Raw genomic sequence first — 13,327 nt, forward strand, 5'->3', positions numbered from 1 at the left:
TTTGTTGCACTCTTTAGGAGAGTTGCATGTTAACAAGAGAAAGATGAAACACAAAGCAAGTGTTGTGCTTACTGACAAAAATGAACAAAGGAGACACATTAGGTCATAGGCTGCTTGTCTCCCTCAAGAGACAAGGAGTAAGCCAATCTGGGCTCTCCAGTTAGAACAGCTGGAGTTTGACATTTTTCTTTTCTAAATCTAAAGACTGGATCATGTTCTTATTGGATTTACTTGTCTTTTACACATTTGGTCTCCTGTGTTCTTTTGGCTTGGGATGGTTAGTGTGCAGTATGATTTTGAGAAAAAAAGGTCTCCTCATTTTAGAATGGAATATTTAAAATAAACAGGCTGTGTTTATTACTGTGGAAACCAGACAGTAAACAGAAGGATTTCAAAAGACTAAGTCATTAAATGCCAACAGGACTGTATTAATACTATTATTCTTTCATAAATTTTATTTCTGCCATAATTATTGAAATGCATTTTGAAGCAATTATATATATGTTAATTTTTTGCTATGCAAACTTTTTTTTAAAAAATATATTTTATTGATTTTTACAGAGAGAAAGGGAGAGAGATAGAAAGTCAGAAACATCGATGAGAGAGAGACATCGATCAGCTGCCTCCTGCACGTCCCCCACTGGGGATGTGCCCGCAACCCAGGTACATGCCCTTGACCGGAATCGAACCCGGGACCTTTCGGTCCGCAGGCCGATGCTCTATCCACTGAGCCAAACTGGTTTCGGCAACTTTTTTTTTTTTTTAGAATTTAATAGGAAGTCATTTATTCTCTTCAGTGGAGAAACTTGAAGTTATAATTTTGTACAGCAATTATGATGGCTAGAACCTTCGGAAGATGTTAAATTCTCAGGAATTACCTGATAGCATTTTTCATGTTTGTTAACTACCAGTGAAATAGTGACCTTGTATGTTGTGAGTTTGCTGTATCCATCTGCTTTCTTCTGTAGAGTTCATGGAAGTGCTTTCTGAAAACCTGTCCAACTCCTTTGGTACATAACTTAAAATTTTATATAACACAGGAAGTATTAAATAACTAGGAAGTTATTTTTCTTTCTAGTGTACCACTTTGTGCCTGATATGACATTTGGGTAAACTTCATGAGACCAAAGTTGCTAGAAAGTAATTTCTGCTTGGCTCTCATATGGCAGTTCCACCAGCCTTATCTTGAAGCAATCCCCATTGTTTAATTAAAAAAAAAACTTTACTTCCTAATTACCAACTGTATAGTTTTCTGTCTTTGCACAACAAATTATTACAAACTTAGCAGCTTAAAGCACCAACCATTATCTCACAGTTCCTATAGGTCAGAAGTCTAGCCATGTCATAACTGGGTTCTCTGCTTGGGATCTTACGAGGCTGAAATCAAAGTGTCAGCAGGACTGCATTCTCATGTGGAGCTCGCATTCTTCTTCCCAGCTCACATGTTTGTTGGCAGCATTCATTCCCCCTGGCTGTTAGCCACGGGTGGTTCTCAGCTCCTAGTGGACATTTCCTGGCATCCTCCACTTTCAAATCCAGCAGCAGAGAATTCCCTTCAAGTTGAATTTCTGTTCTTCACGAAGGTCCATTTTAAGGGCTCACTTGATATGATCAGGCCCAGCCGAAATAATCTTTTCTTTTTAAAGTCTGATGTGCCATGTAACCCAATCTAATCACATGAGTATCTCATTAAATTCACAAGTTTTACCCACACATGAAAGGAGAGGATTATATATGCATGTACACCAGTGGATGTGAATCTCTCTTCATATATTGTAACAATGACAGTAAGTGGCAAAGCATTTCTGGTAATTGAACATACATCTTTGCTCTGACTTTTGAGTCATACAAAAAAATTATCCTTTAAAAATATTATTAAATATTCATTTTGCATCTGACATTGTTTCTCTGTGAATATAACTTTTTATATAACCGTGTTTCTCAATGTATTCTGTATTTTCAAAACGCTATCACTATTCCTTCACTTTAGTTTTAGGGATTCATCCTTTAGTACCCCTTTAAATGAACTTGGATTACTACATTGTCAAAATACAATAACTGCTATACCATTTGGACATTTTTTGGCAATGGGTAAGAGTTCTCATTTGATTGCTTCAATAAGAAAGTTTGCAGAAGTGAAGCTATAATATGCCAAAACAATTGATTTTTTTTTTTTTTTGGACTACACTGAAACTGAGCTTCTGGTTTTAATATTTGCTAACAGCAAGGTGCTAGTCTATGTAACAGGACTTATTTACATAGTTACCACAAAACACTTGGTATTTTATGTATTAATGACATTATTTCATTAAAAACAGTAATTTTAGTCCCCAAATATTTTACTCTTTTATTCTGGCTAAGTTTATACTTTGAGTTTTTAAATGTTAAAAATGTATGGCTGTGCCCTAGCCGGTTTGGCTCGGTGGATAGGGTGTCGGCCTGCAGACTGAAGGGTCCCAGGTTCGATTCTGACCAAGGGCATGTACCTTGGTTGCAGGCACAACCCCAGTAGGGGGTGTGCAGGAGGCAGCTGATCGATGTTTCCCTCTCATCGATGTTTCTAGCTCTCTATCCCTCTCCCTTCCTCTCTGTAAAAAATCAATAAAATATATTTTAAAAATGTATGGTTGTGGTATTATAGCTTGCATTGATTTTTCTGAAATTAATCTATTAACATTGTAGGTCTTATAAAATACTATTACTCTTGCATTTATGTGAAGCATATGTTCTATCTGATTCATCTTTCTATAACATAGAACTTTCATCATACAAAACTAAAGAAAGGATATTTAATTGAATTTGAAGTTTTCATGTAGGATCCTACAGAAATTTTGGACTACATTTCACATATTCCTTATACAATTAAAATTTTTTATATATATTTTTAGAGAGAGAGGGAGAGAGAGAGAGAGAGAGAGAGAGAGAGAGAGAGAGAGAGACAGACATAGATTGGCTGTTTCCTGTATGCCCCCAATTTGGGATTGGTCCCGCAAGCTGTCATGTGCCCTGACCAGTGACCTCTCAGTGCATGGGAAGATGTCCAAGCAACTAAGCCACACTGACCAGGGCTCCTTATACTATTTTAGTCTTAGATACAGAGCTCAAAATCTGAATTTATTTCTATTAGTCCCACAGAGACTTCTGTATTAACTGACATAATTCCTAAAACATAGTAAGTACTCATTAAATATTACTTATTATTAGAAGAATGTTATGTTATAATTTGGTTTATTTCATCACATTGGTGGAACATATTCTCTGAATATGCCTTCATTATTTTGAAGACGTTAATTAACTGACTTCTGATATCTAGAAGAGCTGTAGAAATCCAGTGCCGTTCTGATTCCTAATCATTCATATGTAACCTATTTTATTGCTCTGGAATCTTTTAGGATCCTCTTGTCCGACATGCTCTAAAATTTAATGATGGTATGTCTTGATATGAGTCCTCTTTTAATCCAGTGTTCTGGACCTTATAGTAGACCCTTTCTATCAGTTAATTTAAATCTTTTAGTTCATGCATTTCTTCTAATACTTTTAAAATTTTCCATTTTGTTTTCTTTTTTGTCTAATTTTATTCTGGGGATTGTAACTGAGCCTATACTGTATTGATCCTCTGATTTTTTTTCCCCTATTTTCAAACTATTTATTTAGTGTGTGTATATAGCCCAGAATTCCACCCGTGGACACCTTTCACGTCAGCAAGTGTGGTTTCTACTTGTTGTACATGAGCTCTAGGAGTGAGGAGTGCCCTGTGAGAAACAGTCATATAAATATGGATCTCGTCCTCTTTTGAGGACTCTCCAACTGCTGCCTTCTCTCAGTCATTTTCCAATTCCTTAAATAGATTTTTGTTTTTAGGTTTTTGTGTTTTGTTTTGTTTTTTCCTGTGTCAGTGTTTATAATTATTATCTCCAGCAGGGTTAGTCTAATGCAGTTTACTTTGCTATTAGTACCTGAACTGAAACTACCTTATTGTTAACATTTAATTACTTTTTTCTTTGCAAGAAAATGCAATTAAATTCATAGTTAGCATTCAATGTACTTTCCAGTTCTTCTTAATCTCATCAAAATTAGATGCTAAATTTTATAGCTTATAAACAGATTTTCTGTTATGTAAGTATTCAACTAAAAAACACATTAAAATTTTTGAATGTTTTTAGAACAATAATTTGTTTTTATCTTGTCTCTAAGTAACTAAGGAAATGAATCAAAGTAAATATTACCAGTTTTTGTGTGTAAATATTTTGGATAGAAATTTGTTTCCTATAGAGATCTGCCATTACCAGTAAATTATAAAGTTATAAGTAAAGATTTTTGGATTCTTAGTAAATACTTTTGAATGACAATATATGGCAGAATAATTTTTAATCTGTAGTTTAAAATATAATTATTAAGCTTTTAAAAACTTTAAAAATCATAAACTATAAAATAAATGAGCATTTTTTGTCTTGATTTCATATTTTCTCATTTTATTTAAATTGAGGATTTAAAGATACTTTGTATTTCTATGACTTAAAGGATCACTAGTGTTGAGATATTAGTTTGCTAGAGGCCCAGTGCACGAAAATTTGTGCACTTGGGGCGGGGGGTCCCCTCAGCCTGGCCTGTGCCATCCAGGAGCCCTTGGGGAATGCCTGACTGATGGCTTAGGCCCACTCCCCCCGGGCCTAAGCCATCAGTCAGACATCCTTTCTTCTGCCACAGAGGCAGGAGAGGTTCCCGCCACCGCCATTGTGCTTTCCAGCTGTGAGCCCAGCTCAGGGCTTATGGCTGAGTGGTGCTCCCCCTGTGGGAGCACACTGACCACCAAGGGGCAGCTCCTGCATTTAGTGTCTGCCCCCTGGTGGTCAGTGCATGTCATAGTGACCAGTCGTTCTGCCGTTTGGTTGATTTGCACATTAGCCTTTTATTACATAGGATGATAGCTGATTTTAAGGACAATAGAGTTATGGTTAATACAAGTTTTTATAAAAAATTTTGTTCAAAATGTTTCTAATGTCAACATGATGTGTTTTAATTTGACCAGTTACTATAAGAAAGCCTTCTAGTTGATTCTGAATTTATATATAGTATAATTTTTCAATGTTAATTAAAACTCCTAATTAGACTAAGGTAAATATAGATTTCACTATATTTCCTGTGAGCCAAAAGACTTATTACCTGTATTTTAACATACTAATGGAGTGAAAATTTATAGTCATTCTAAGTAAAAGTAACTTCTATTATTCCCTAACCACATAGGCCAGCCGTGGGCAAACTACGGTCCGTGGGCCAGATCCGGCCCGTTTGAAATGAATAAAACTATTGAAAAGAAAGACCGTACCCTTTTATGTAATGATGTTTACTTTGAATTTATATTAGTCCACACAAACACTCCATCCATGCTTTTGTGCCGGCCCTCTGGTCCAGTTTAAGAACCCATTGTGGCCCTCGAGTCAAAACGTTTGCCCACTCCTGATATAGACTGTTGGATTTTTGTTTCAAGGATTCTCTAACTCCCATCAATGAATTTTTACAATTATGAAGACCGAAATAAGAATTCTTAGATAATACTTAATATATTAAAGCATATAGCATGGTCTTGAAATGCTAATAATTTGAAGTACTATAATTAGAGCTCAGCCCATTTTTTACTTTTAGATTATTGCATTTTGATTTTAACTGTTTGGCTGCTGACGTATTTTTTCGGACATATGCCAAAACTGCGGCACTAATTGCGCGTGTATGGGGAAAAATGTAAAACACTTTTTATACAATAAACTCACTTGTATTGCTTTGCAACAACAAAAATTAAAATATACCAGTTGTTTACATAAATTTGTTTTAAATAAGAAGAGCGCGATAGCACTCCTTAGCAGTCAAACGGTTAAGAACCTACAGGATGTAAAATATGCAGAGCCTCCTTTAAAACAAATATATATTTTGATTGATTTCAGAGAGAAAGGGAGAGAGAGAGAGAGAAACATCAATGATAAGACAGGATTATTGATCGGCTGCCTGCTGCACGCCCTCTACTGGGGGTTAAGCTCACAATCTGAGTATGTGCCCTGACCGGAATCCACTCAGGACCCTTCAGTCAGCAGGCTGAAGCTCTATCTACTGAGCTAAACCAGCTAGGGCTGCAGAGCCATCTTGATTATGTAGTCTGAGATGTTTAAGCATTTTTTTGAGCCATAAGGAAGTTGGACAAGAAAATGGTTGGAAAAGTAAGATTAGTAGTCTCACAATATAGCTCTCTTGCCTCTTTAGTTCTTATCAGTATTCTTTTCTCAGGTCTAGCTACCTTGGGAGATAAATGTGACCAGTTGTCAACTTAGTTATGTTACTGCTTTAGAAGTTTCATTTGTAATGTTTTATTTGTTTAAATCTAAAATAAACATTTGAGCATGTCACTGAATCAAAGAGTTCATGATCAAAAGTTCTTAGTGAAAATACGGTTGATTCAAAATACTTACAGTTGTTGATTAATATAACTAGGCCAAAGTAATACTGTTTACTCTCCTATTTATTACCTAATATAACTGATTTCCTATATTACTAGAATTTTACAACTATGCATATGCAATTATGTATTTGTCTAGTATAACCTACCTTGATTAACTACATTTAGAAAGTTAATTGTTCTCAACTTTTTTACATAGAAAAATAAAGACAGCTTAAATCTTAGATTGTAGACTGATTGAGGTGCTCAGTATAGATCTATGTACATTGAATTCCTCAAAAGATCTTTGGAACTGGCTACAAAAAGAAACGTATTTTTGCCCATGCTCCTAAAGAAAAAAAATGCTTCCAAAATGTCTTTAATTTGTGGTTTCTGATTCTGGTGTACCATTTGAAGCCAAGATTTTATATTGCAGATTATTTTGAAATGACAGAACTAATAAATAAAGAACAGTAATGCTAATAGCCTTACTTGTCAAACAAAAAGCTAAAGAATTTAAAATTGACCCAACTATATAATATAGCTTTTGTGCAAATTTGCTAGTTTTATAAACAATACTTTCCTTCATTGCCACTTTTCATTTGAGTGGCAGGATAAGGATGGGCTGAATATAGATTAGAGCACAGAAATACTTTTTGCCTCTGAATTCATTCAGCCTGATATGAAGTCCTCATCGGAATTCCGTGCATATGGGCAAGCGGAGCCTTGCATCTGTAATGATGTGGGCAGGCTGGAACAGCAGCTGTGAAAGTGGAAGGGTGTTTCCTTCTCTGTTCTGACCCATCTATATAATAAAGAGCCAGGGTCATAACTACTGAAGTCTCGACCAGACTGGAAGTCAGTGCTGGGTTGCTATGGCGACCCAGCACTGACTGCCTAGGGGGTTGCAGATCAGGCCCGGAGAGAGGCCTGCAGAGAGAGAAGCAGGGTCTGATCCGTAGCCTCTGTGGCAGCCGTTGATCAGAACTTGTCTCTCTTTCTCTCCCAGCCTGCCCAACAGCCACGCCTCCATTTCTCTTCAGGCCTCCACTGGGGCTGCTGATCAGCCCCATCTTTCTGATCAGGCGCCATTGATAGGCCCAGAGATGCTGACTGGCATAGAAACTGACCAATCAGAGCCAAATTGGCTGGCAGAGGAGGGCAGTTGGAGGCAAGATCAGGCCTGCAGGGGAGGGCAGTTAGGGGCAATCAGGCTGGCAGGCAGGGGAGGGGTTAGGAGCCAGCAGTCCCAGATTGTGAAAGGGGTGTCCGACTGCCAGTTTAGGCCTGATCACAAGGATTGGGCCTAAACCAGCAGTCGGACATCTCCCAAGGGGTCCTCGATTGGAGTGGGTACAGACTGGACTGAGGGAACCCCCTCTCTGTGCACGAAGTTCATGCACCGAGTCTATAGTGTGTATATAAGCAAAATGGTCCAGGAGAGTCACTCTCTCATACTGAACAGAATTTTTCAAAGAAATAATATTTAAGTAAAATCCTTTTTTTGGATTGAGTTTCGATATACTTTTTGTTCATTTTTATTGTTTGGAATAGCAGATGTTCACATTTGTTAAAGGAAAAAATTAGGGACTATAATTAGAAAATAGAAACCAAAAAATAGTTTCCTACTGTTAAGAGGCAGTGACATTTTAAGTTTATTCTATACAGAATAGCCAAGAAATGATATAAGAATCTCTTTTGGAATTTTGAATATATACATTTGAAATGTATATATGTTTTTATAGAAGTTGATTGTAATGAGTGATTTAGAATTGGTTCCTTCTTCCTCTGCCATCTAAGATAGAAGGATGGGGGCTGGACTTGTGTTTATCTGTGTATTTGTATTTTACCAATTACTATATTCAGGATTAAAATGTGGCACAAATTAATTATTCATTTGTCATTGTTGAAACTTTCAAGTGATGAAAACTCTTTCCTTTTTAAAAATGAGCATCTTAGTAAAAGCTGCCTGACAATTGTGATGAATTAAAAATCACGTTTTTGTGTTTACATTTTACTGATAATGTAATCTGTTGTCTAAAAATAAAATAAGCTTAATTTTTCTTCTACTTTGTATTGACTTGAAAAGTAATACTCTACAGATGATCTTTATTTTGTGTGCATATATGTTTACACTAAGAGAAGCTTCTCAGGGTAAATACTCAAATTTACTTTCAACTTATATATTCCATACATAGATAAAATTTTCTTATTTAAACTTACAAGCTTGTTAAATGGACTCTTGTTTCATTATATGAGAAAATTGCAAGTGCTTTTGGTCATTTAATTCCAAGTTTAAGATATATAAATCAGATGTGACAAATTGCCTGAAATAATTTTAATGGAATAAATGATAATTCTTGGGTTTTACAAGTCTTTTTTTTTTTTGGTAAACATTGTCCAAATTGTTTAATTTAGTTATATATATATATAAGCCTGATACAACTAGATGTATTAATTGAATTAAAGGACCATTTTTTTTCTAATGTGATTCTCCTTCTTGTGTTAAAAAAAACCAGGAAGAGATAAGATTAAAAAAAAATTAAAAGATTAAGCATACATTAGCATACACACACACAGTTTTAATTTTGGTTATTCAATCCTCTAAAGTGTGCCTATAATAATACTAAAGAATATAAATATTCTTTTTCCCCTTTAGATTTAAAGCTAGTATAAATAAATGTTTCTCAACATGTAGGAATAATCAGTATTTAGCCTTTGGCAGGGTTTCTTTAATATTAAGACATTTTCGGATGTGAGGGCGATTTGGCTGCAACATCTGTCACCCCATTGATCGCCAGGGTTGATTCGGCTGATCTGGCTGGCTAGGTGGGCGATCTGGCTGGCTAGGCAGTTGTCCCCCTCCTCCCTCACCGATCCATGTGCATCCCTCCCGAAGCTGTGCGCTCGGTCAAAGAGGACGACCTCCCCCGCCCACCAGGAGAGGATTGGCCTTCGGTCAAGGGTATAGGAGTAGCTGCGCTCCCCTACTAGAACCTCCAAACAAGCTCTCGACATTTTCTTTCTGAAAATTTAAAGTAAATTAGTAAACACAATTTACCCAGAAAAGTTATTCTGTGTAGTTAAACATTCAAATGATGCTAAATTACAGGAATAAACAAATGTTTTTCAGATTGTAAACACTGGATTTTTACTTTAGTGACTTATAGTTTTATTTGTAAATTGACTCATAGGGATTTGCCTCAGAATTATCAACCACTGTTTCATATTTCTCAATATGTATATAACATATTTATAAAAATATTCTTTTTAAAGCAAGACATTTGGAAATGTTCTTATTAGATAAATGCTATAGTATAAATTACTAATCTAGAAGGCTAAAACCAAACCAAACCAAACCAAAATATGCTCAGTTTTTCTCTCTGTTGTGCCACTCAGTGTCATCAGAATCTCTCCTGGAGGTCCTGAACCACACGTTTCCTCTCCCTAGTTGTTTAGTTAGGATATCTTCTTATGTCAGGAAACAGTTGAACAGCATAGCAGAGTAGGATCTTGACTTGATTCCTTCACTCTATTAGATAACTACTCTGAACCCCAGTTTATATCTATAGAATGTATGTTAGTTCCATTTTGGTGATGATTAGATAAATTTATATTTGTGCTGTGCTTGAGTGGTCCTTCCACTGCAAGACATGGCAGCTATATAATATTTATTTTTAAAATCTTACTGGTTCTTGCAATAATTATAATGTTAGTAGTGAAGATAATTGTAATTATTATTCATTGCTTTTCAGTATTTTTATCTACCAAATGAGAACCTGTGTATCCTTCAGAATTCCATAACTGTAACTAAAACTATATCATACTATCTTATTTTAAAGTGCCCACTAGAAGAAGAATTAAGTTCTTTATTATTTATAATTTATAGTAATAAATTATTACTTTTGATACTGTGTGGTGTCCCCAGGTTTATCAGTTTCCTAAAACCCTACACTTCTTTCAGCTATTACCAAAATTTTTCTCTTTCTTCAGAAATAGCTTATGTCAATTATTCAATTTTACCGTCAATATTAACAGAAATTAGCATTAAGAATTCTCATGTGCCGAAACCGGTTTGGCTCAGTGGATAGAGCATCGGCCTGCGGACTGAAGGGTCCCAGGTTCGATTCTGGTCAAGGGCATGTACCTGGGTTGCGGGCACATCCCCAGTAGGAGATGTGCAGGAGGCAGCTGATCGATGTTTCTCTCTCATCGGTTTCTATCTCTCTCCCTTCCTCTCTGTAAAAAATCAATAAAATATATATATTTTTAAAAAAGAATTCTCATGTGTAATTTCTTATCTTAATCTCAGCAGAATGATTTAAATAAGGTTGTAGCAATCATGATAATATCTTCACATGGCATTTATGTTGTTTTCTGCTAGGAGGTGGGAGAGTGAATTATAACTTACAAAAATTATTCTTAGGTTTTGTGTTGCTTTATGTGATCAACTTTAATAAGAAAGAAGGAAGTTGCCCAGGTTTTTGTTCATTCTATATCTGGTAAATGTGCTGTATTTGAATCAAACTTTTTCTCTTCAGAAAAAAATTATGTGTATTTAAAACTGGGCTGCTCAATTTTTATATTCTTCCAAAGCTAATCATATTTTCCTTTCATTCTAGTTCAGACTTGGTTCCTTCAAGTTAGAGAAAGTCACAAGCCCAGCTGAGGTCATTAGAAAGCTTATTTGTGACTGCCTGGACACCATTGCAGAAAACCAAGCCAAAAATGAGCACCTGCAGAGAGAAAATGAAAGGCTTCTGAGAGATTGGAATGATGTTCAAGGAAGGTGTGTGCATAATGTATTATAAAAACACCAAGCTCTCTTTAGAGCATTTAGTGTTAAAGATTTGTTAATGTGTAACATAGACTAGCATATACTTAAAATAAATGTCATTAATTATACCTTTACTTATTATAATTAAACCAAATTATTGGTCACTTTTGTACATTATAGTAATACATTAACACTTTTAGGTCACCAGTATTTGGTTGTACCAGCAAACTTATAAATGATAAGGAATAATTGGGCAATGAGAATCAGAATCAATTAATATTAATCAAAATTTAGGAAGGTGATATTTATAAGGATTACTTTAGCGCAAATTACAGGATTAATAGTGAATAAAAAGAGACATGAAACATAAATAAGGAAGGATTTATTCCTTATTTGGAATCTTTATATGAATGGCAACTTTTTCAAATGATGTGTGTCTTGGCTCCTGATAGAAATTTATTTTTCCTGTTTGATTGAAAATTCATACCACCGGCATTTTTAAAAGACGAGGTAATTGTGACTACTGGAAAAGACATTTGAAAGCCTTTTATTTTCCAGATTTTACCTCTTATTTTTTACAAGATGAAGAGGAAAGTCACTTTTTTTCTTAATTACACATTTTCTCAACTATGGCATAATCTAGGTTGTCCCAGGTTTAACCTGTGTTACTCTATTGTGTAAAGGATGTTTGAAGAAAATAAAATGTATGTTGTGAACACTAGAGAAATATATAGTATAATAGCATATGTTTGTGCATATATGTCTTGCAACATCTGAATTATGGGGAATGTATATAATAATGATCATTATTATTACCTCCAGTGTGTACAGTAGATTTTTAAAAATTTTTATTCAAATCAGTAGTAGCTCTAAAACATAAACACATTCTATTTAGGGTCTTTTTAGGGCAATCATTGACATTGATTTTGTGGACTTTAGTAAGCATATATGTATGGGGGAATATATGAAGAATAAATTAAGGCTATTATCAATATATGTATGTGAAAATGAGGTTGACTAAAATAAATTATTTGTATTTATTTAATCAGTTTTATTAATTAATGCGAGACAAACAAAATTAAGTTTCTAATACCTGGGTTATATTTGGCTCTCAATTATTAAATTAAGAAAGTAGTTCACTTAGTTCTGAATTAATTTTTATCTCCAACCATATAAAAATAATAAAACCAAATAAAATATCTATAAATATTAGGAAAACATACAGAAAAATAGGTTAATTTTTTTCTTTAACTTCTATTTTATTCATGTTTGAATTGATCTCAAATATCTCTTACAATGCATGTTTTGGGGCCTATTTATATATGAAATAAATCAAATTAAAGGAGATGTACTGTGTTCGTGGTAAGACATTATATTTAAAACTCAAAATACCCTCAAGATGATAGAAAATTTGATCCACAAATTGCCCACAAAAATGCAGCCTGGGTCCTTGGTACTTGAACAAATTGCTTTAAAATGTCTGCCAGAGGTTGAAAGAGGTATTATCTCATCAGTATTCAACACCACTGCCATAGAATGGAAAGCAGCAGGGAGCAAAGATGAGAAAATGTTCCCTGTGTGAGGGATACATATATGTGGCCCACAGATGCTTGATTCACTGTATCTGATCTATGCAGAAAGTGTCTTTGTGGTATTGTGGCAAAAGGTTTTCTATTTGATCAAAAGCATAGCCATGTATCTTATCACCTGCCTTATTATGTGCCAGCTATTACCGTATTTGCCGGCGTATAAGACTACTGGGCGTATAAGACGACCCCCTAACATTTCCACTCAAAATACAGAGTTTGTTATATACTCGCCGTATAAGACTACCCCCTCTTCCGCACACCTTCCACACACCAAATAAAAGGTAAAACAATATCAGATTTGATTTTAACATTTTAATTTATATTCAAATGCTTATGACATGCAGGAAAACTGTCACAAGGCTGTATGTAATCAAACATATACATAAAACAGTGCAAGTTTATTACCGGTAAACATACCGGTAATTCACTAAAGAAAACACACTCTATAGACTGGTACCGTAGATGCTTCTCAGGAACACAGGCAAGCAGCCCACAACCTAGAGGGACTGTCAATGATAGAAGTAAGATAACAAATAG

At 35.0% G+C, this 13,327-nt stretch overlaps 1 protein-coding gene across 2 annotated transcripts in view; it reads left to right on the forward strand.

Annotated features, from left to right (window-relative positions):
• The window catches only part of XRCC4 (X-ray repair complementing defective repair in Chinese hamster cells 4), a 210,967-nt gene that overhangs the window by 69,662 nt on the left and 127,978 nt on the right, over positions 1-13,327 (forward strand). For both annotated transcript variants that reach the window (XM_006775506.2, XM_006775507.2), the window contains exon 4: positions 11,047-11,213. In XM_006775506.2, coding sequence (XP_006775569.1) covers positions 11,047-11,213 — 167 coding nt within the window. The remainder of the gene's footprint in view (positions 1-11,046; positions 11,214-13,327) is intronic.

Source organism: Myotis davidii, unplaced genomic scaffold (assembly GCF_000327345.1).
Source record: "Myotis davidii unplaced genomic scaffold, ASM32734v1 scaffold44, whole genome shotgun sequence".
NCBI lineage: Eukaryota > Metazoa > Chordata > Mammalia > Chiroptera > Vespertilionidae > Myotis > Myotis davidii.